Below are 25310 nucleotides of genomic sequence, written 5' to 3' on the forward strand. Positions count from 1 at the left end.
AGAATAGCACTTGGCATGCACAAAATTTATTGAGTGAACACACAGTTTTTTGTTGTTTTGTTTTTTAGAGTTTTTTTTTTGTAGAATCCTGTATCTTGTTTTGCTTACTACAGGAAGGAACTGGAGATATTGGTGAGTAAACACAGTAAATTCATATTTGTTTCCTTGGTAACTGGTACACAAATTGGCACTCAGTAAATGTTTAAGTATTTGTGAAATCATAAAGGACATTTTAGGGAGATGCTGAGCAATTACCAATTGTCTGTAAGAAATTAGTCAAAAGAAAGTCCAAATCTGGTTGGCTATAAGGAAGAACATTCTGATCCTAAACATGATACACATTAAAGTACAATGCTGTAAGATTATAAGTTATGGATGGTGAAAAGTACCATGAGAAAAACAGTCATCTGTCCAAAATATTGAAAAGGCAATTGGTAAAGCCAATAGTATATTAAACACTGGTATCTGGGCTGCTAACATAAATATGAAGAAAATCTTCCAGCTGCCACTTTATGACTTGTTTCATTGGTTCTAGAGACAATCCGTTTTTAATTATGCTAGATTTTCACCTAAAAAATTACAACATCAGGCCAAATAATCTTGTTTTGTGTTTCAGTTACAAGAAGTGGCTGTGTATAAGAATATTTATATCTGTATCATTTTTTCTTTGGAAATAACTGAGTCATATGGGTGCCAGGTTCTAGTCCCGGTTGCTCCTCTTCCACTCCAGCTCTCTGCTGTGGCCCGGGAGGGCAGTGGAGGATGGCCCAAGTGCTTGGGCTCCTGCACCTGCATGGGAGACCAGGAAGAAGCACCTGGCTCCTGGCTTCGGATGGGCGCAGCGCCGGCTATAACAGCCATTTGGGGAGTGAACTAATGGAAAGAAGACCTTTCTCTCTGTCTCTCTCATTGTCTGTAACTCTACCTGTCAAAAAAAAAAATTCAAGTCTTCAAATTTATTTTTTCAAGATATAGATTTAGCATTATTAATTTTTCATAACATCCAAGCCTAGTTTTACATTTAGTTCATATAATCACAGAGTTGCATCTAGGGCTTAAAGAAACTTCAGGATTCATGTGGTCTAAGCACTTAATTTTTTCAGATGAGGAAAACAGAACCTGAAGGAGTTGATTTGCCCAAGGTCACTTAGTGGCAGAAAAGGGATTATCTGTCTAAAAATACACAAAGTCAACAAGAAAGAAATCAATTGAAGGTGCAGAGTTAGAAATTTGAAGACATGGCCGGCGCCGCGGCTCACTAGGCTAATCCTCTGCCTTGCGGCGCCGGCACACCAGGTTCTAGTCCCGGTCGGGGCACCAGATTCTGTCCCGGTTGTCCCTCTTCCAGGCCAGCTCTCCGCTGTGGCCCGGGAGGGCAGTGGAGGATGGCCCAAGTACTTGGGCCCTGCACCCCATGGGAGACCAGGATCAGTACCTGGCTCCTGCCATCGGATCAGCGCGGTGCGCCGGCCACAGCACGCTGGCCGCGGCGGCCATTGGAGGGTGAACCAACGGCAAAGGAAGACCTTTCTCTCTGTCTCTCTCACTGTCCACTCTGCCTGTCAAAAAAAAAAAAAAAAAAGAAAAGAAAAAAGAAATTTGAAGACATTAAAGAATACTATACTGAATTTTTTAGAAAATACTATATAAAATAACACTGAAGATTAAAAACAAAGAGCTGTGTATTCACATAGTATTTCAGACTGCTTTCAGTACATGACTTGGCAGAGAAAAAATTTCCTTTTTTCATTGTTCATAAGAGAAAGGGATTGAGAGGGCCACAGCATACTGAGAGATATAGGTTCTAAAGTATTTAGTAATATTGGTGACCATGTTTCTAGAATGTTAACCAAATACAGCTCAGTGAGAGAACTTACATAGATCCTATTGCTTTCCTTTTCAAACAAAAAGTAAAAGATAAATATAATATTCAGTTTGTAAAATGCTGCTTAGCTTTCACTAACATAGTAGAATTTCATAATTAGTTTATTAGAAGACCTTTTACTGCATAAATTCATGCTTTGGTTATATCTCTTCCCATGGACATATAATCTCACAGATCATCATAGAGGTGGGCTCCGAGGGTTAAGGTGCTTCTTGGGACAGCCATATCCTATATCGGAGTGACTTGGATTGAGTACCACCTCTGCTTCCATCCAGCTTCTTGCCATTGTGCCAGGAAGACAGCAGAGGATGGTCCAAGTATTTGGGTTCCTGCCACCCATTTGGGAGGCTTGGATTGAGCCCTAGGCTCCTTGTTTCAGCCTGGCTCAACCTTGGCTGTTGCAGGCATCTGGGGAGTGAACCAGTGGATGGAAGACCTCTTTCTCTCACTTTCTCTCTCTGTCACTTCCTCTCTTGCTATTACTCTGCCTTTGAAATAAATAAATAAATCTTTTTTTAATAGACAACTGTATAAAAAGTTAAATGGCTTAAAATTCATAATAATATGGATCAGTCATGCAGTAGTAAAAAAAGACTAGTTTCTAGTTTAATAACTAGTTAAGATCTTAGTTGACTAACTTACAAGTTAACCTCAATCTGTATAGCAAACTTTGTTACAAACTTCAGTTATTGTAGCAGTATCTTCAGTTCAAAGCATGTCATTTGCTTTCTTTTTTCTCCCTAACTACAAAATGGGGACTCATTTTAGCTTTTCAGATTAGGACAGCTTTAAAAGTTAGTTCAATGGAGACATGCCTCCAAGAAGTTAAAACTCTTATCAAACAACTTATTTGATTTTGATATGTGGTGGAAGTATTCTTTTATGTTTTGTTTTTCCAGTTTGTATTTATAGGAAAGGATCTCTTGGGAATTCTTGCTACTTCTCTCCTTTGGTAGGGAAAATCCTAATGTATGAGTTCAAGAAAAGAAATTGAGTCCTGCATTGTGCAGTGTGTTAAGCAGCTGCCTACAATGCTGGCATTCCCACATGGGAGTCAGCTCAAGTCCCTACTCTTCCATTCTAGATTTAGCTCCCTGCTAATGCACCCAGGAAAGCAGCAGAAGCTGAACCAAGTGTTTGGGCTCCTACTACTCAAGTTCCAGCCTCCTGACTGGCTGTTGGGCCAACTGAGGTTGAATCACTAGATGGAAAAGCTCTCTTCTCTCTTTCCCTCTCCCTTTATCTTTCCCTTTCCCTCTGTAATTCTGCCCTTCAAATAAGTAAAATAAATCTTTTTTTTTAAAAAAAAGGAGAAGAAACTTCACTTAATAAAAAGAACTTTAAGAGGTCCATAAAGGAATTCACATGGATCAAGTGATTTGAGCTATTTTTCTGTATGATTGCATTAATCAAAAAATATCAATTTTAATCTGTTTAAATCACAAGTAGAATAATTAGGTTACACCAAGTAAAGCAACTTGAAATATACAAATCACAAACGTGAGTCTTCTTTGGGGCCAGTGCCATGGCTCAGTAGGTTAATCCTTCACCTGCAGCCTTGGCATCCCATATGGGTGCCAGTTCTAGTCTCAGCTGCTCCTCTAATCCAGCTCCCTGTTAAGGCCTGCGAAAGCAGCAGAGGATGGCCCAAGTGCTTGGGCCCCTGCACCCATGTGGGAGACTCGGAAGAAGCACCTGGCTCCTGGCTTTGGATCGGCGCAGCTCTGGCCATTGCGGCCATTTGGGGAGTGAACCAATGGAAGGAACACCTTTGTCTCTCCCTCTCATTGTCTGTAACTCTACCTCTCAAATAAATAAATAAAAGAAATAAAAAAGAAAAAGAAAAAACAAAGGCAAGTCTTCCCAGTGTTGTATTATGTTTATCCTGTTTCACATGTAGATGCTGAATTTGTAAAGTTCTATTTCCAAAAGCACAGAATTCTATGAAGGGAAGTTAAATATGCAGATGGAGGAAAGTTTCTAATTTTGACTCAAAGGTTATACCCAACCTAGTCACTTTGACAGTTCTAAAAATCAGTCTTATTTCTTCAGCTTAAATAATCCAGGTAGAAATTTGATAAATTAGGTCTTTCTTTTGCTAATCCAGGTATATACAACCAGATTTGTAAAGATAACAAAAGGTATAAAGGTGAGGCTGGCGCCGAGGCTCACTAGGCTAATCCTCCACCTAGCGGCGGCGGCACACCGGGTTCTAGTCCCGGTCTGGGCGCCGGATTCTGTCCCGGTTGCCCCTCTTCCAGGCCAGCTCTCTGCTGTGGCCCAGGAGGGCAATGGAGGATGGCCCAAGTGCTTGGGCCCTGCATCCGCATTGGAGACCAGGAGGAAGCACCTGGCTCCTGGTGCGCCAGCTGTAACAGCCACTGGGGGGGTGAACCAATGGAAAAAGGAAGACCTTTCTCTCTGTCTCTCTCTCTCTCTCTCTCTCTCTCACTGTCTAACTGCCTGTCCAAAAAAAAAAAAAGGTATAAAGGTGAAACAATCACATTCCAAAATTAGTACAATCTCATATTGTTTATTCTTGCTTTTCACATTTTCCTTAAATTACTGTTCTAAACACTATTACACCATCAAGAAAGATGGTATATTCTAAAAGGCTTTAACAGCCTCTTTATGAAATACTACCCATTATTAAACAACATCTCTTACTATTAGACTAGTTAATTTCATGACCTATATTATAGTACATGAGCAAGATATATTTTAAATCAATCTATCTGACAACATGACAGAATTCCACAAAGGAAAATTTCAATGTGTACTGAGCATACACATTGTTTTCAATTAATTTTTCTTATTTATTAGAGTGATTTTTAGGGTGTTATTGTGGTTTATCTTGTTAGAGACAGCACTGGGTTCTGTCAGCATTTGGAATGAGAAGATGCTAAGGAAATCCTAAGATTTTAAAGAAAGTAATATTGATGATTCAGAACATTTTTCCCAAATCAGAAGAGCTAAGGGTTGGAGCAAAGCACTACTGAAAGTCTTGTATTTTTTTTCTGTGCAGGTGTGGGAATGCTAAAGCCACATTTCAGTCCAAATTTTAAATCAGAACTTGTCATCCCATTCCATTTAAATTTTTAGAGCAATTGTAACAATTTCTTTCTTTGCTTCCTATGTTTATAGTTTAGCACTCAGTCAAAACATACCATATTCTACCTTAAGTGAATCAAGAGCTAAAGCTACAAATGTTCTATTATATATCCAGTGCTTGAGAAGGGCAATAATAATCCTGTTTCTATCCAGGCCTATGTTTCCCATGCAAAGAAATTAGGGATCAATGTCACTTATTTTTTAAATATATTTTTAACTTTTATATAGTAAATATAAATTTCCAAAGTACAGTCTATGGATTACAATGGCTTTCCCCCTACCAAAACTTCCCTCCCACTCGCACTCCTCCCATCTCTCGCTCCCTCTCCCATCCCATTCACATCAAGATTCATTTTCAATTCTCTTTGTATACAGAAGATCGATTTAGTGTATATTAAGTAAAGATTTCATCAGTTTGCACCCACACAGAACATGAAGTATAAAATACTGTTTCAGTATTAGTTATAGCATTAATTCACATTGGACAACACATTAAGGACAGAGATCCCATATGAGGAGTAAGTACACAGTGACTCCTGTTGTTGACTTAACAATCTGACACTCTTGTTTATGGCATCAGTAATCTCCCTAGGTTCTAGTCATGAGTTGCCAAGGCTATGGAAGCCTTTTGAGGTCGCCGACTTCAATCTTATTTAGACAAGGTCATAGTCAAAGTGGAAGTTCTCTCCTCCCTTCAGAGAAAGGTACCTCCTTCTTTGATGGCCCTGTTCTTTCTATTGGGAGAATAGATTGCAGAGATCTTTCATTTAGGTTTGTGTGTGTTTTTTTTTTTTTTTTTTTTTTTTTTTTTTTTTTTTTTGCCAGGGTATCTTGGCTTTCCATGCCTAAAATACTCTCATGGGCTCTTCAGCCAGATCTGAATGCCTTAAGGGCTGATTCTGAGGCCAGAGTGCTGTTTAGGACATCTGCCATTCTATGAGTCTGCTGAGTATCCCGCTTCCCATGTTGGATCATTCTCTCCCTTTTTTATTCTTCCGGTTAGTATTAGCAGATACTAGCCTTCTTTGTGTGATCCCTTTGACTCTTAGACCTATCAGTGTGATCAACTGTGAACTGAAATTGATCACTTTGACTAGTGAGATGGCATTGGTACATGCAACCTTGATGGGATTGTATTGGAATCGGATCAATGTCACTTATATGTAAGCCCAAATGGTGAGCTATATCTCTAATTGAGACTTATAGAATAAGCAAATCAATCTTTGGCAATAAACCAAGTATTTGAAGCCTTCTTTGTGGTCATCAACAGGGATTATAAGGATTGAGTCTTGATTATACTTAATATCCTGTTCAGTAAACATTGCGATCAAAATTTCTACAATCTACATACTTATTTACCATTTCATCAAATATGGCATCCTTCTGATTCCCATCCAAACGATTATTTTTGTTGCTATATCTGAGGAAAGTTCTCTGGCTGAAAGTTATATTGATTGATTAGTAGGAGACTGACCCATAGACATAGTACCAGCGTACCGTCTAGGCTCATCAAATTTCCTCCTTTGGTTAATGCTACTGTCCCTGAGCACATCCATTCAGCCCATATGGTTCTTATTCAGTCCTTGAATGGCTTATTCAGGCAAACATCCAATGGCTGTAATAGCGATGTCAGACCCCCCAGGACTCACGCAAAGATCAGTTTTTAATTTTTTGGCTGTATTTCTTACTCCATCTGCTAAATGTACATGGAACAGTTCCCATACTTACATGGAACGTTTGTGGAACTGTGCCCCCGGGCAGGGATCCCATATCTTTTGCAGCCAGAATTTGACGAGATCATCATGGATCCAATGCTCTGGATATGTCTATGCTATTGCTTGAGCAATATTTCTACCCCTTCCTTTTAAAAAATTTATTCTGAAAACTATGTGCAGCTTTGATTTTGTACTGCTGGTCAGACAGTGTTCTTTCTTATTTCTTCTAGTGAGAGTAGTTTTTAAGTTCACAGTTAAGATTGTGGATTGTGGATATTCCATTCATGTCCCTAAGACACACAAACTCATGCTCAAACTCTCTAATGCTCATTGCTGCCAGTTAAGAGTCTGGTACTGGAATCTGTCTACCATAATCTAAGGCTGGCAAATAATAGTGAAAAGTAATGATGATACTCTAGTAATATGTAGCATATATCCTTAGAGGAAGCTCACAAAAATAACAGTTAGACATTATCTCATTCTATCCTCACAACATCTTTATGAAATAAGTAGAAATCAATTTTCTACCACTGTAGAGATTCATTTTAGCAGTTGGCACACAAACATAAATTCTTAGCTCAATGTTCTACCCATACTGTTGTCTTATTGTGATTCCTGAGCTAAGAAATTGTTATAGGTATATAAATAAAAAATTCATTTAGCATTCATGGGTAAAACACATTGTCACTACTCATCTCAGGTTTCATGACCCACTTTATTCCTGTGACAATGAAAAATGGATTTTTTTCTCTGTAATACTTCCAAGTGAAGACAAGGTAAAATTAGAGTCAGTACTGAGGGACAAAGATTTAAACTCTGGAATCAGAAAAACCTAGGCTGGAATTTCAGCTATGCCATTAAATTGCTGTGTAATCTTGTGCTCTAAGTCTTATTTTTCTCATCTGTAAAATGGAGTTAAAACAGTTCCCACGTCATAGGATTTTTATTGATATTAAACAGAAGAATGGTTGTAAAGTACCTAATAATATGTGCCTGGCACAGTGTAAGTACTTATAAAATATTCAGTCATCATCATCATTGTTACTAGGAATGTCAACTATTTTTAGATGGCAAGTTTACAGACTAACCACACAAACTTTTACAATTGAAAATTCCACTTTAATTTTGTCACAAGCTCTTTGCGTGGCTGTTTTGCTCTTAGTCAAAATTCTTGGTCTGGTTAAATTTCCAAATAGATACAGCCTTAAGGGTAAAATCTGCATTTAGTAATAGTAAACATGCTTCTCTCTTAAGAAAAAAAAAAAAAAAACAAAAACAAAAATGGAAATCAACAACAAATTAGAAATTCATGTAAAAGATAACATGATGAGTGCATTTAACAGAAAATAAATAAAAGATAAATTAACAAATATTTAGCTTACATGTCTAGTTCTCTGGTTCTTTTGTTTGTTTTTCTTAAAAATGTAGGTTGATTAAGTTCTCTAAAAGCTCTTTCATAGATCCAAAGTTAATAATAGGAATGTTTTGAGGATCTTCCTTGTTGCTGGAAGAATGGCTAAGATTTGTTTTGTAAATTAATTTTAGGTGGTGACATCCATTATATTAACCTTACGACAGTATACTCTTATATAAATGACACACATACTTTGCTAGACATCAAATTCCTTAAACAGTTTTTCATGGAGCCCAAGTTGTTCCTTGGAGGTATGTCAGGAACTGCCAAGGATTCAAAGACTGGGTAAGGGGCTTGCAAAGGGCTTTAAATCAGAGTATTTTCATTTTGTCAAATGTGTATATTAGAATTCTTTAGAATTCATTTGAACAAAGAGTTGAAAACTATTAACCTATATTAATAACACTGAGTCTTTAGAAAAAAGAATATTTTAATCCCATTTTATTCACTTTCTCTTGCCTGTGCTTATTCTTATTTATGCCAGGAGAACTGTATTTCTCCTCTATTTATTTATCTAAATTTAAATTCAATATTGTCTGCTTTACTTGAGAGTATTCCCGAAATGTCCTTCAAAACTACAATTCCAAGTAATATGTTATCTGTATCTCACATACACACTTATACTTTAAGATCTGACATTTGAGGGTTCTACTATTAAGCAAAAATGACAGATTCAATACGTGTTTATCATACAAACAATGGGTAGGGCTGAGCTATATGTTCTCAGATAGCCACTATTCAGAGCTTATTTATTTGGAGTGATTACATAAATTATAGAATGCTTCTAGGAGGATTCTTAGGTGTCTTTTTAAAAGAATGAATTCTTTATGCTTCTTGTTTTAAAATAAAGTAAAATAAAAATCCACAGTCTTAGTGGTAGTAGTATTCTAGGCAAATAAAAATTGTGGCTCTTGAACTAGATCACAAGAATAATAATGAATCAATGGCAAATAAAGAAACAGATTCTCATTATTATATTCCCCTACCCATGGCAGTGTATTTCTTCTAATTACAAACTGATGTAAATTGTTATTTGTCATTAACAAGGATTATTGGTTCCAAAACAAACCTAAACTGTTGTTTCAACAATGTGGTTTCTAATATTGTCTATTATTTCAATGAAAAAAAAAAAGAAGGAACTTTTTTGGTACTGCATGAAGGTCACTGCATTTTTATTGGTTACTTATAAAATCTTATAAAAAGGATCCTTAATCCTTTTAAAATGACCCTATCAATTAATATATTTAGCATAATTTACCAACATTTCCAAACTCAGCATGGAAAAGCCATCACCATGGCACTAGGTCATGGATTCCAAATGAAGCCGTCAGCAAGGATTAATAAACTGTGACAGCTGTCCAAAGCTTTCATTCCTCTTATCTAAACATCAGATTGCAAGCTGAAATTCAGTGTAATCTTTGTTGAAACTTGCCCAGCTAACATGGAAGAAGTCAGAACTGAGAACAGATGATTGTAGTAGTTGTTATTATAAATTTAGTTCATAGCAATAAGTCCTAGAATTTACATATATAGCAATTTTTAGAGAATTTCAGGAGTAGCACACTACTATCTCTAACTGTTTGGAATGTACTCAACAATGATATTTCTGAAAACTAGACTGATGAAACTAAAGTTATTTATTTTTAATTTCTATGGTCAATAAATTGTTTATTCTTTCACTATTGATTCCTTCTCTCATATCACAATTTAAAAAGTTTATTTTGGGGTTGCATAATTTTCCTAGGGATTATAAGAAAAAAACTAGACCATCTGATATGACTACAAAACTGTTGCTGAAATTTTTATTGTACAAATACAGCTCATAGATATCTCAACAAGAAGGTGAAACTGATCTAGAAAATGGTTACTGTAATTTCCTAAACAAGGCAGATTTGCAGAGAATAAGATATGACAATCCACTAGGCTAAGAATTTATTGTTTTTAAGTGCATATAAATGAATATATAATATTTCTTAGTGTTTAGATATTAGCACCAGAAATTTATCAGTTTATTCTACATGTCAAATAGCTAGCAGATCATTTGAGCTTACCCCCTTTTCAATATTCCCAGTTTGACATAGTGTCCCCTCAGCTGCTGGAATACTGTTGGTAACACAGCGGTTGCTTTTGCTGAGGCACCAGAGCTCTCTACACACTTCCTAGGAAAGAAGGCAAAAGCAAGTTGATCAGAAATACATACGAAATTCATGGCCCATGTTCTATAAAATATACTCACAGTCACTCAGCATTATGTTAAAGGTCACATGCTGCTGTTGAATCCTCAAAGATAAAGATTTTAGAGGAATTCCTGATGGAAAGTGGGTCTCTCATTTTGCCAAATCATTTAAACAATTGTCTTTATAACTCTTATAGATAAAATATATCTTAGCTTTTAAAATTGATTAGGATCATTTTATAATACTATATAGAAATGTCATTAATATAGAAGAGTTAGAAGAAAAATGAATATGTAGAAAGGAAATATAAGTTTATCACACTCAAGAAAATATGACAGACCAAACTTACCAATTAACAATGAAGTTTTGCCAGATAAATGATTTCCTAGATCTACCACAATATTCAAATAAAGACAATTTTAAAATATAAAAGGATGGAGAGAGAAACAGAGATAATTCCACCATAGGAATGAGTAGGGATTTAATATATGAACTGAACAAACTAAAGTATGTTTGGAGTAATTTTTAATGTTCATATAAGCCTAAGAGCAGTCTAGCAGTTGTTGTTTTCAGTTCATCATTGCAGACTACTTCCACGAAAGGGAAACTTGGTTTTGAACAAATGCTAATTTTTATGGATTGTTTCAGACTTTGTTTGGGGCTGTATTATCTTCTTGATTATGAATTTTCACTATCCTACCTTAGCATTTATCAATAGACTATATATATTCTGAACCATGACCAGGGATGCATGATCTAATACATGGTTGCACAATGGAACAGAATTTTTTTAACAAAATAATGACTATTACCTACGACCTCAGGCACATTATCAGGGAGCTGGATCAATTTGAGCCCCAGCTCTTCTACTTCCAACCCAGCTTCCTGATAATGTATACCGTGAGAGGCAGCAGGTGATAGCTTAAGTAGCTGGGTCCCTGCCACCCATGTGTGGAGGTCCGGATTGAGTTGTGGGTTCCTAGGTTTCAGTCTGGTTGTTCCAGACTAACTCAAGTCTATGTAAACACTGACAAACCTCATAGATAATAAACATTCCCCATATATTAACAAAGCTATGATGTCTGTCTCTTGGCCTTTCAGATAAAATAGAAAGTAAATAAATTTTAAAATGTTTTAAAAGGAAAAGACTGTTCATCTACATGTAGATTTAAGGCCTCAAAACCAGTGTAAGCAGCTAAATTGCTCTCATAAACTTCAGATAGCAAAAGGATAGGACAACCATACACAGTGCCTTTCATTTACATGGCATGTGGCAGACATTTCTGTTACATAACACATAAACTTTGAAATGAATGTCTAATTTCATGGGATCAGCTTGTAACTGATTAGGAGAATTGTCTGGCAATGCATAAGGGATAGTATTTTCCATGTTTATTTAAAGATATTTATTGAGAATCTACTATGTATGAGGCATTATGTCAGTATTACAAATAAAAATACTATAATACTATCACTTAGAATTCATAGTAACTTTACAGAAGGAGTTAGGATATCAACAGACACGTAGTCCAAATGTCATGGATTGGAACTGCTCTGTGAAAAAGTGTTTAAATGTTCAATGACAAAATTAGAAGAATGATGTCAAGTTAGTCACGTTTTAATGAGTCATTGGTACTTCTCAAGTTCATCCTTTTATTTTTTTATGTCATAATAGATTGTAAAATTCCTGAGGGTGGGGTCTGTGTGTTAATGGCAGCCTTTACCAAATGTTCTCCTTGGTAAAATTGGAAAGTGGCATCCTATCTTGGTCTGCCAATTTTTGGAGTGAAATTTTCCTTGCCTGCCAAAATCTAAGTAAGTGAACTACCCTCTGAACAGATTTGTTTTTTAGATTTATTTATTTTGAGAGAAACTCTTTAAATGCCTGAATCAAAGGACTTTTTGTATCCCTTTGAACTTTTTCTAAGAGTTTTTGTGTATTGTTGAAGACTTTCTCTTTAGTTGTGAGAAAGCTTACCTGATAACTTCAAATCATTAATTATTATGAAATAATTGCATATGATAAAACAAGACATGGAATCATTCTACAATTTGACAGTTGTTCCTATGTCTTCTCATCACAGAAATACATGTTGTAGTCAATGACTAAATATAATTGTTAGTTTTATTTTATTTAGCACCTTTGTTTTTGCACATAAAGGAATGATTGTGTTTACTGTTTGTCAAGGTTTTGAATTGGATCTCTTTTCCTAGATTTTAGAAATTCAATGTAATTAAAGATTAGGAAAAAATATGCACATCAGCTTAGTCAGTTCAACTAACAGGTAAAAACTAGAGGGAGCAGATTGATATTACTTTAATATATATAGAAGAATCTTCAAAAAGTCAGAGCTGAACAATGATAAACTAAAACTTAATCACTGAAAACACTGCACCACATACTTCATGACAGGGATGTTCTGACAAGGAAGAAAAGAAATAATACTTTTCTAGGATTTACTGTCAACTACTACGCTAAGCATTCTGTATCTCATTTAATCATCATGGCAATCTTTTAGAAATGCATTAAATGTATATATGAAATGCATTAAATTTGTTCACCTTAAACATTTTTAAAGTAATTTTTTAAAAAAATGTGAGAAACTTTAGGTTCAGAAAAACTTAGCAATTTGCTTTAATTCTAACTGAATCTAAATTTGAATCAGTTCTATCTGAGGTCAATGCCCAAGATTCTCCACACAACTAAGCTATTTTCCCATTTCTCTCAAATGTATCAGAACTAAATTATGTCACTGGTCAATTAAGGCTCATTAGTAAGGGTTTACTTTTATTCTAATATAAAAGATCACTAAATAATCACAATACCTTACTTTTATTGTAAAGGATTGTATCTCCAAATCAAAATGGTTATACACAATTAATATATATTTACTCAATATATGAGCTTAGACACCAATTTTGTCATTATTATTATTACATTTAAGTTCTGGATTTAGTATAGCTACTTGTGTTTGGATTTTTAAAAGATACTGTTAATACACTTAACAATATGGATATATATAACAAAATTATCCCACAATCTTCCAAAAAACAAGACAATTAATATTACTACTTATTCAACATTTTAATATGAACTCCCAGATTTCCAATCTATTTGATTTTTCAGATGCATAACACTATTTGCAAACATTAACAGTATAAAATATTATCAAGCATAAGTGATAGTAAAATATATTTAGAAAATGGAATTTTACAGTAATTATCTAATGTAAAATAATATACCTGACATACAGTAAACAACTTTGCCAAGAATTGCATGAGGGCTCATTTGAGCAGAATAGATAATAGATTATTTTATAGAGATCCTTTAAATATAACAAGAGAGGTGAAAATAACCCTTCTTAACATTTCCATGCTTCTTAAGTAACTACATACGTAAAAACAAACTAAAAAAAAATAAGAAGTTCTTTGATTTACCTAGGAAAATTAAAATTTGTAGCTGACACAAGGGGAAAAGAAACATAAAAACATAAAATGATTGTATAATTAGATTATTAAGATTTTGAAATTATTATATTTTTATTATATTATATATTTATTATATAAAAATAAAATGGTATACCTATCGCTAATTTTTTTTATTTCTCTTAACAGCTGTAAAGACCAATAAAAGAAATATTTACAAATCATCTGCCATTGGGAAACCCTAACTCTATGACATCCTGGGTCCTTGACTTCAAATCTGAAACATTCTCTTTGTCCTTATTACCCTATCAGTAACATCCTTCAACAGCTGTTCACAATAAAGGATCCTGATGGTAGAGGAGGAGAGCAGAGCCCTGGAAGAGGTCAGGAAAGAGCACTCGTGGTTAGAAAGGTTACTTATCATATGATCACACAAAGGAAAACTGAAAACCAACATATGGTGACCCATGGCCCGGTACCAGTTGTTCACAAGCCATTTCAAGAGAGAGAATAACATGCTGTCATTTCTGCCTTAAATAGCTTAATCCTGTTACGTGGGTAATTTACATATAAGAGATCTTAGAAGGCAGAAAATAACAACAATCCTAGTCTAGAAATTCAGGTTAAATAAATAACTAACAATTTGAAGGGATTAAAAATTATTAAATGGTTAAGAAGAAGAAAAATATCTACAAAGCAAACCCAGAGTAAAAAACCATTGATCTTTAAGGATATGAGTGAGATGGATATATGATTTTGGCTTGGAATTTAGGAAAATTAAAATCAAGTAAACCTCTTGCTAAGTATATGCCAGATACATGTATCTGTATGGACTCCAAAAGAATATTGAGGTGCTACAATATTTCCATGGTTTTTATTCCCTAAGTCCATATCAAACAGCACTGCAGAGTATTTATATCGCCTTAAAATCTTTCAGGAAAGTGATTCTATAATCTCTCTCAGTGCAACATTCCAGTATTTAATAACCTGGAATTATTTCTAATACCTAATCTACAATCTTTAAATTGTAAAAATTAAGACTACTTTGAGTTTCTAAATGTTCTTGGTAGGAAGGGTATCAGTTTGTTACCAGAAATCAAACTATTAGGTGTTCTAACACCTGAGGATGGTTTTGAGGCCAAAACAAGGACATTTAACTTTCTCTTTTATAAGCTACTCTCCCTCATTTTCTTTAAACTTCTCTAATATGTACTTCTCAGTATGTCACTACTATCCTCTCTCAAGTTATCTGCACCTCTTAAAAAATTGTCCATGTAGCTAACAGTATCTTAAGAAAGAGTAATTTGAGTAAGGTCAACATATAATTATATGAAGGAATGATTCTTAATGATAAATAATGACTTGAATCTTAGTTAAGTGATGGTGATTTAAAAGCAGAAACAAAAGAGAGATAGCAAGAAAATATTAAAAGCTAGAATCTGAGAGACAAAATATGCAAGTCTTTATTAAGTACTCTACAGGGAAGAGTTGATCAGAGATTCAACTATCTTTTCTCTGGTAGTGACCTTGACTACAAAGAGCTAGCTTTCAAGTGGAAAGAATTTAATGGTATTATTACTACAATTATTAATACTGTTTCGTGTTTTAATTCTATGCTTATTAAAAATATTTTAATAATGAATTTACCTACTGGTAGATTTCTATAGATGAGCAATGTGCAGATTTCAGTAGATTTGACTGTTGCTATATTTCCTATTATAAATCAATAAATACAATCACATCCTTATTTCTTTGATCTTTCATTTCTAATATTAGATCTAAAAATCTCTCAAAGTTTGGAATAAATATGTTGCTCAACTCTTTGTAAAAAGATTGTTCTGGGCCGGCGCCGCGGCTCAACAGGCTAATCCTCCGCCTTGCGGCGCCGGCACACCGGGTTCTAGTCCCGGACGGGGCACCAGATTCTGTCCCGGTTGCCCCTCTTCCAGGCCAGCTCTCTGCTGTGGCCAGGGAGTGCAGTGGAGGATGGCCCAAGTGCTTGGGCCCTGCACCCATGGGAGACCAGGATAAGTACCTGGCTCCTGCCATCGGATCAGCACGGTGCGCTGGCTGCAGTGCGCTGGCCGCGGCAGCCGTTGGAGGGTGAATCAACGGCAAAGGAAGACCTTTCTCTCTGTCTCTCTCACTGTCCACTCTGCCTATCAAAAAAAAAAAAAAAAAAAAGATTGTTCTATTATTGAACATTTAATTGAGGTATGTAAAAAATTTGCAAGTTTGATGATCTGTAAGTAAAGTACATTTCTTCTGGAAGGATTCAAAAATAATATGAAGTCTTAAAGTTTGCGAAGTTACGTCACTTTTTAAATATGTACTTTAATATTTCTACCTAACATACTGGGATTCTGCTATTTAAAAGTCAAAATTATGGAGCCCACACAACTTTAAACATGAATTTCTCTCTATTTTATCTCAGAGTTATGCTGCATCACCTTCTAGTATAAAAAGAAAGAATTTGCAGTTACCTAGAAAAGTGAGGGCATGCTGCAATGCAGGATCATCAGTGGAACAGCCATTTTAGTGTTTTATGTAGGATGTGTTGGGGGTGAGAGAAGAGGGAGGAGAGAAGGGCTTATATCACTTTACAATAGCCTTTAATTTTCTAATATCATTTTTCCAGATTATGGAATGATATGCTTCCCAAGACCTAAGGTGCCTTAGAAATGTTGTGACTTTCTGCATATCAATAAGCCCCTCTGGTATCATTCATTAAAAACACTTGAATAGTTCCTCATTGCTTTTAATATAAAAACATCGAATTCTTAGCATATCTTTTTAGATGCAGCCATATTTGACTTCTCCCACCTCTATATTTATGTAGTGTTTAAGAGAAAAACCACAATGTAATTTTTCAGCACTTCACAGTAGCAAGGCCTTCACAAAGGTCGTCTCCCCATTACCTCATCACCAGATGATTTTCTTCACAGACTTTGAGTTACTCATTATACAAATATCCATGAAATAGCCAGGTAGAATCCTTTTCCTCATAGAAAATTACACTCTTATTACAATTATCAGTCTATTCATTCACCAAATATTTGTTGAACCCCTACCAAGAGCTAGACAATGTGCTAGGAGCTGAGAATACAGCAGTAAATGAAATAGACAAAATATCTGCCTCACAAGGAAAAAAGAATTTGGTGGGAAAGGTAGCAATAAGCAAGATAAGCAAGTAAAATAAACAGTGTTACAAAGGATAAATGTTAAGGAGAAAAATAAATGATGACAGGAATTGTGTGTGTGCCCATGCAATTTTAAGCAAGGTTGTCATGAAAGATTCATCTAGATCACATTTAAATAAGTAAAAAGAAATCAAATAAGCAAAATAATTATGGATTTTAATAAATGCTATAAAGGAAATAAATAATATAATGTGAAAGAGTAATCAAAGAAGCCTTTCTATAGAAAGTGATCAGAGAGAAATGCCTCTCTGAAGAGAAACTGGAATTTGAGTTGAGATTGCAGAGATTGCGTCAGTAAGTGATTCCTGGGGTAGGTGTTTGGCACAGCAGTTAAGACACAGCTTGGAACACTAGCATCCCCTATCAGAAGGCTTGGGTTGTAGTCTTCACTCTGCTCCTGATTCCAGCTTCCTGCCAATGGGACCCTGAGGGACAGCAGATGATGGCTCAAATGCCTGGGTCTCTGACACCCACATGGGAGACCCAGACTGAGTTTCTGGCTCCTAGCTTTGGCCTGGCTTTGCCTTAGCTGCTGTGGGCATTTAAGGAATGATCCAGTGAAAGGGAGATCTATCTCTGCTTTTCCAATACATACAAACATTTTTAAAATTAATAACCCTTTGAATATCTGTTTTCAAAAATATAGAAGGCTCCAATTTTCCCAAAGCAGTACCAACGTATCAGCAATATAGGAGTGACATTCATAGAGGAAACAGAAATAGTTGTTGAATGTCTACCATATGCCAGGTAAATGAAAGGCATTTTGTATGGCTGTTATATCCTTTCATTATTTGAGGTTTATAAGAACAATCTGACTGCTTTTACTGGAAAAAGTGTTCTAAAACTGAGTAAAATCTATTGATGGTCAATTTGAAGTCATAGTTAATAGTGAAAAGTTGCTTTTATTTAAAAATATTCTGCTAAGACATATTTGGTTCCTCCGTGTGTTAGATCATGTGTCCTTATTCATGGTTCAGAATATGTGATCTATTGGTAAGTCATTCAGTTCTACTGTAAAATAAGTTATAATAATATAAAAGGCACTGTTATGTATTTTTGTACTAACTCAAGACTATGTAAATGCTGAAAAACTTCAGAGATAATAAAAATTCCTCATAAATTAAGCAGAGCTATGACATCTATAACATTTCATGGTTTTTAGGCCTTAAATTTACCTATAGATAAAGAATCAAACAATCAGCTCCTTTTTAAACATTTTTTTATTTGACAGATAGAGTTAGACAGTGAGTGAGAGAGAGACAGAGAGAAAGGTCTCCCTTCTGTTGGTTCACCCCTCCAATGGCCGTCACAGCTGGAGCTATACCGATCCGAAGCCAGGAGCCAGATGCTTCCTCCTGGTCTCCCAAGCAGGTGCAGGGGCCCAAGCACTTGGGCCATCCTCCACTGCCTTCCCAGGCCACAGCAGAGAGCCGGACTGGAAGAGGAACAACCGGGACTAGAACCCAGCGCCCATAGGGGTGCCGGTGCTGCAGGTAGAGGATTAACCAAGTGAGCCACGGCGCTGACCCCATCCTTTTTAAACATTTTAAAAGCTTATTTATTTTCATTTTTTATTTGAAAGGAAGAGAGAGAGAGAGAGAGAGAATCTTCCATCTACTATTACTCCCCAAATTCCCCAGGCAGGGTTGTGCCAGACTGAAGGCTAGGAGGCCACAATTCAATCCAGGCCTCCACGTAGCTGGCAGAGACCCAAATACTTAAGCCATTACCTGCTACCTCCCATGGCATACATTAGTAAGAAGTTGGGGGTTGGAAGTGGAGGTGCTGGGGTTCAAACAGGCACTGTGATATGGGATGTGGGTGTTCCAAGCAATGTCTTAACTGCTGCACCAATTATATCTTAATGGTTAACAGTAAATGATGCCCTGGATATTGTTAATCTATTCTGAACCATGAAGTGTATTGAAAACAATGTTTGGTATATGATTTGAAGTAACAGAATAAAGAAATAAGAAGGTAATTCTGAGATTGAGACCTGAATTAATATATATATTTTGGGGGAAGCTGTCAAAATCACCCAGAACCCCAACATTACATAGGCCTACTAGTAGTTTCTTTCCTAAATATAAATTGTTGTTATTGAGGTAATATGCTATTTGTTAATCTAATTTTTATAAGTCTTTTCTAGTAAATTTGAGAAGACTAATAGAAACTGTTAGAGAAGTGAGACAATAGATTCTACGAAGCTTTCTAGGCAAAGAAACAGGCACGAAAACTTTTTTTGAATATATTGATACTGCTGATCTATTTGCAATGTATTTTCATCAAAGAAACATCATAGGTCCCTTAGAACCTGGTAACATAAGTTAGCAGATATTTTTGAACAATTTATTAGGGATCTAGCAATGCGCACTGCTTGTCTGTACTTGCATCTTGCTAGGAAGAAATCTTAATTTTTTTTATATAAGGTAAAAGAAAAAATCCACTGAAAGGCAAAACATAGACATCTGAGAATTTATGACTCCAAAGAATAATTTCAGAAAAGGCCTTCTGATGATGATATCTCTCTCCAAGAAACTAGGACAAGATGAGGGGTTTTGAAATTTCTAGTAACTGATATTACCTGATGTAAATGAAATTACATGGTCTTTTGAAACAAAATACATCTCCTATATCTATTTTATCAACATTATTATACCTAGTAGATTTAGACTTTGTTTTTTAACTGTGGAGTAGATATATCACATTCTATATTTTCAGTTTCCTCATACATGAAATATTATAGCATAGTTTTTAGGGCACTCTGAAGTATCTTACAAAAAGGTACTTGATAATTCAGAAACTACATTGTACAACTAATATTCTATATATTATATTATACTGTTTTGTTCTTTGTATTACCATTAAAATCTCATTATTTCTATTGGAAATTAGGAACATTAGGAAAATAAATAAAAATAGATATGCAAGGATAATAGTAGAAAATAGTTGTCTCCAGAAAAATATCCATGTAACTTCTGAAATGTAACTAACATGTTTATTAATGTACCAGCTTAATAAGAATTCAGGCAAGATTTTTCATGACTTATAATCACTGGTAACCCAGCGATGACTACATGATGACCAAAAGAGGTGAAAAACTGATCACTGCAATACTTATGGATCATTTGACAGTTTTCTAGACTATATGACATCATTAGAGACCTGCTAGTTGAAAAAGGAATGAGTTCATGATTCTTCAACAGTTTCCTGAAAGACCACAGTGTGGTAAGTATACAGCAGAGGTGTTTAGTATTGATCTCGGCAGGCCATATTCAGACTATCCACATATTTCTACCTTCACCTGTCACCAGAAGCATAGTTTGCTTATCTGACTGAACTATCATCTTAAAGCCATTATTGCTTTCTTTTGAAAAAAATATTTATTTATTTGAAAGAGAGAGAGAGAGAGAGAGAATGAATAAATCTTCGATCTGCTGGTTCACTCCTCAAATGGCTGCAATGGACAGGACTGGGTGAGACTAAAGCCAGAAGCCAGGAGCTCCATCCAGGTCTCCTACATGGATGCAGGGGCCCAAGTACCTGGGCCATCTTCCACTGCCTTCGCAGGTGCATTAGCAAGGAGCTGGATCAGAAATTGAGCAGCCAGAACTCGAACTGGTATCCAGGTGGGGTGCTGGCAGCACAGGCAGTAGTTCAAATGGCTAATCCAGGCCCACCACTATTGCTTTCTAAAGCTATTTAGAATTGTTTAAAATCTTAAGCATTCACCAGATAAACCATAGTATAGTTTTGGGTGCTATCAATTATGTAAACCCATTTCTTCAGGCATAAGTTTAGCAAGTATCAGTGATTACAAAGAATCTATTATGATTCAAGAAATTTTATTAGTAATATATATTACTTTTTAAAAATAGCATTTTTATATATTACACAAATCTAGGGAAACCACCATTTTGCATCAAACTAGAGTGAAAAGGATTCATGATAAAATATATGAAATTGTATAGGTTTGTAAGATGCTACTGTCTTTCCCAACATCTTCCAATTTTCTATTATGACTATCAAAGAAGTTATTAAAAACAGGACCCATGAAGAATCTAAAAGCAGAATGTGAGGAACATAAACTGAAAATACATAATTTCATAATTATTACTTATTTCATTTTGAATCAAACAATCTGAAATGAATGAGATAGACACAGTGAGGACAATCAAGTCAATTTTTAAAAGGTATGTATGTATTTATTTATTTACTTATGTATTTATTTATTTATTTATTTATTTATTTCAGAGGCAGAAAGAGTGACAGAGAGATAGAGAGACAAAGAAACAGAGAGGAAGAGCTCCTGTCTTCTATCTTCTGGTTCATTTCCCAAATGGTCACAATAGCTGGAGCTGGTACAGGCCAAAGCCAGGAGCCTGGAACTCAGTGCAAGTCTCCTGCCTGGGTAGGAGGAACCCAACCACTTGATTCCATTGCCTGCTGTCTCTCACAGTGCACATTAGCAGGAAACAGGAAATAAGAACAGAACCAGGACTTGAACCCAGTCACTCAGATACCTCTAAGTGTACCTCCTAAGTGGTAACTTAACTTAAATGCCAAGTGCCTGACCCCATTTTTAAATTAATTTATTCATGAAAGATTAAAAAATCTGTTCAGAGATCAGAACTGATCATCTAAATTATCTAATATGAAAACATATAGGTGGAATTTAAATCCAATTTTCAATAGAAAATTAAAATGTAGATTAACTATTTTACTTGTGAAGAAAGAAATGAGCGACACATAGATAAAAATAATCTAAAAAAATCCCTAATGTCATTTGATCATGAATTCTAATTTACTAACCAATAAGTATATACAAAGGCTGTGATTAAAGTCTGACTTATTTACACACGAAGGGTAGAACAATCTAAGGATAAAGGAAACTGGAACCATACAGAAAAACAGAAGACCCTTACAATAATCAAACACCAAAGTTGTATTGAAAGTTCAACCAAGAAGTCCTTTAAAAATCACTTATTTTGTACTAGACCCAAGAAGAATAATTAGTATAGGACAGTGATATATTGCTTAGTCTGAACTACTTTAAAACTTAATTCTTGGGGCCAGCACTGTGGTGCAGTGGGATAAGCTACTGCCTGCAACTCTGGCATCCCATATGGGCGCTAGTTTGAGTCCTGGCTGCTCTACTTCTGATGTAGCTCCCTTCTAAAGTGCATAGGAAAGCATCAGAATATGGCCCAAGTGCTTGGGACCCTGCACTCACATGGGAGACTGTGATGAAACTTCTGGATCCTGGCTTTGGTCTGGCTCAGCCCTGGTCTTTGGAACCATTTGGGAAGTAAGCCAGCGGATGGAAGACTTCTCTCTCTCTGCCTCTGCCTCTCCCTCTCTGTAACTCTGTCTCTCAAATTAATAAATCCTTTTTAAAGAAAATTTATTTCTTTAAAAAAATTTATTTGATTCATTTGAGAGGCAGAGTGACAGATACAAAGAAGGAGAGACAGAGAGAGAGAGGTGTTCCATCCGCTGGTTCACTCTCCAGATGGCTGTAATGGTTGGAGCTGGGCCGATCCAAAGCCAGGAGCTTCTTCTGAGTCTCCCATGAGGGTGCAGGGACTCAAGCACTTGGGCTATTTTCACTGCTTTCCCTGACCGTTGGCAAGGAGCTGGATCAGAAGTAGAGCAGCCAGAACTGGAACCGGAGCCCATATGGGATGCCAGCAGGGCAGGTGGAGGCTTAAACTACTATGCCACAGCACTCAACTCTACCAAAAATTATTTTTATTGACATTACTTTTAAAAAGGATTTTAAAAATTATTTACACGAAAATAGGAACCAGGCCTTAATTTAAAGTTATTTTTGCATGTTTTTTGGCAAACAATTTGACATTTTAAAATCCATTTTTTGATTTGACATGCTTATTCTATGTTTCTACTATGAACATGTCCTATACCAGACCTGAAATATTTCTCTATGAAATTTTATACATTTTCTGGTATTGGCCCTTTAATTTTTTAAGGCAGATATAAAGAGTAAATTATGATGCCTACCTTTTTTTTGTTGTTGTTGTGGTTTTTTGTTTTTTTTTTTTTTTTCCAGAGCAATTTTCCTTGTTTCACTACTTGAGCTAATGTCATCTTGTTCCTGCTTGGTTATCATGTTGGAATGTGGGCAGTGGATGAAGCAACTTGAAATGACTCAGTTCTAGCTAGTATGAATTAAAGTAAAGGCACCTAGCCAACTTAAAAATGCCCTTTAGCTCAAAGCTAAGACTACCAGAAAAGAGGATTTGGGGAGGGCTTTTAAATCCACAACACTTCACAAGACAAAATAATGTGGCATCATAAACTCAAAACTTAAAGAATAAATACCTTAGAAGTTATTAAAATCCTACTGCATCTTTTCATAAGAAATTTGAAATTTGTTTATTTTAGAACTACTCAAGCATTTACAAATAGGTATTATACAAATGACATCAGAAATACATATTTAAAAAGCCATATTTAAATTAATAATGTTACTGGATATAAATTACTTTCATAATAATTCCATCTTAACATTTGTGTCATGAAAGAACATATAAAAATGGCTAAACAAAAGGATGAAGACTTCTTACCCCATATTTACATTGGCGGGATGTTGCTCCATACTGGAAACGACATTGCTCATCAGCATCATACACCTGACCTGGAGCCACAGCTGGATAAAGAAAGTCACGCTTGGGAGGCTCATTATCAAGGCAAGTACCACGGCCTGAACTGTTCAACATAAAGGATCAAAGGAAATTAGGTACTCTATGGACTGTTTCAGTCACAATTATGAAACCATGTGTTGAGCTCTTTATTTTAATAACTTGATGCATGAAAACAATACATTCTACCAGGAAATAATCACATGGGAAATAGAATAGCTTTATTGAAACCTGAATAAGAGCTCCAGATTTTTAACACCAAAAACACAATAAAAGCATCTCAGATAATAATGTGAAAATGTCATGTTGGCCTTTAAAAGATTGATTTAAATTAATTTCTGAAGGAAAACAGAACTTCATATTGCTCTAAACGTCTTTTTTTTCCATTGAAAATATAACCACATCTGGTAGTAAAATTAAAAACATGAAATGTGGAAAGTTTTTTAAAAAATTGTGGTTGTAATTTTTAAAGACCTAATTTATATGCTTCCACCTTGGGCAGAACAATAGATGCTGTGGTAAGACATGTCCATAGGTTCTTGAAGTATTTCACTAAAAAATAGGCTGAAAGACAGATGAGGCCAAGATCCAAAATCCTCCTCTCAAGTATATTAGAAGTGTTTAGTCTCTAAAAAATTTCATATTTCATCTAGGGTCATCAGAATTGGAAAAGAGAATGTTCTCCTCTCTATAATTTCTGCTTTTCAAAGTACGCCTGCACTCAAACATAATATTTTAATTCACTGGAACAAATAACATGAAGATCGCCAAAAGCCAGACAGAATACCTTAGTTTAAAGAGTTTTAAACTTTGCTAAATATAATTGTTCATTTTTATTTAGTCAGTGTGCATAAAATAGGACATATGCTTTTTTACTTTCATTTCACATGTGAGTAAGTTAGAATTTTTAAAGAATTCCTATGCCAACATTTAAAAATTTTTTCCAACATTCCTGTTCATTGTGCCAGCACTTGCGTTTTTTTTTTTCCAAATGTTTTCCATCCACTTTGCCAAAGGAAAATAATTTCACAAGTAGAAGTTCTTCAACTGTTATTTAGGAAAGTACAGCTTTTCATTTATAGGTAGGTAAGAAAGAACCATGTGTAAGAGTAGGCTTTATACTCACTTAAAAGTTTCTCATATTCTTAAAATGGAAAAGCTAAGGTATCATAGAAAAATGTATATTTGCATATCCAATAATCAATACCTTTTAAAAATTGAACCATTCTATTGCTAAGGTGATATAGATTCAAAGACCAAAGGGATAGAAGACTCTTTGGTATCCTTTTTCTTTTCATTTACATTCTTCTTAATTTTTTAATCAATAAAATATATTTAGATGAAATATAAACATGGTACTTACAGAAAAATGTAATTAATGGCTATTACAGTTGTCACTTCAGAAAGCTATCCAGTTTTTGTAACAGAATTTCTAAATTTCTTTTTATTTTACTTTTAGAAATTGACATGATAATCAGCAAGAAAATCTGTTTCTAGATGAAATTTTTAAATAGTGAGGGCTGGGGCTGGCATTGTGGCACAGCAGGTTAAGCTGCTGCTTGCAACCTGGCATCCCATATGAAATGACAGTTTGTGGTCTGGCTGCTCCACTTCAAATCCAGCTTCCTGCTAATGTGCCTGGGAAGACAGCAGATGGCCCAACTAAAGGAGACCCAGATGGAGTTCCTAGCTCCTGGTTTCTGCCTGGTCTTGACATGGA

At 35.4% G+C, this 25310-nt stretch overlaps 1 protein-coding gene across 15 annotated transcripts in view; it reads right to left on the reverse strand.

Annotated features, from left to right (window-relative positions):
* ADAMTS6 (ADAM metallopeptidase with thrombospondin type 1 motif 6) overlaps positions 1 to 25310 on the reverse strand; it is a 318047-nt gene that overhangs the window by 118875 nt on the left and 173862 nt on the right. For all 15 annotated transcript variants that reach the window (XR_016220205.1, XR_016220208.1, XR_016220206.1 and 12 more), the window contains 2 exons: positions 23516 to 23657; positions 10177 to 10284 (listed from right to left, as the gene is read on the reverse strand). Coding sequence is in view for 7 of the 15 variants with exons in the window: in XM_089312802.1 (XP_089168928.1) it covers positions 10177 to 10284; positions 23516 to 23657 (250 nt within the window). In the remaining 8 variants the exon portion in view is untranslated. The remainder of the gene's footprint in view (positions 1 to 10176; positions 10285 to 23515; positions 23658 to 25310) is intronic.

This window comes from Oryctolagus cuniculus, chromosome 14 (genome assembly GCF_051225735.1).
Source record: "Oryctolagus cuniculus isolate XC-2025 breed Fujian yellow rabbit chromosome 14, ASM5122573v1, whole genome shotgun sequence".
Taxonomy (NCBI): Eukaryota; Metazoa; Chordata; class Mammalia; order Lagomorpha; family Leporidae; genus Oryctolagus; species Oryctolagus cuniculus.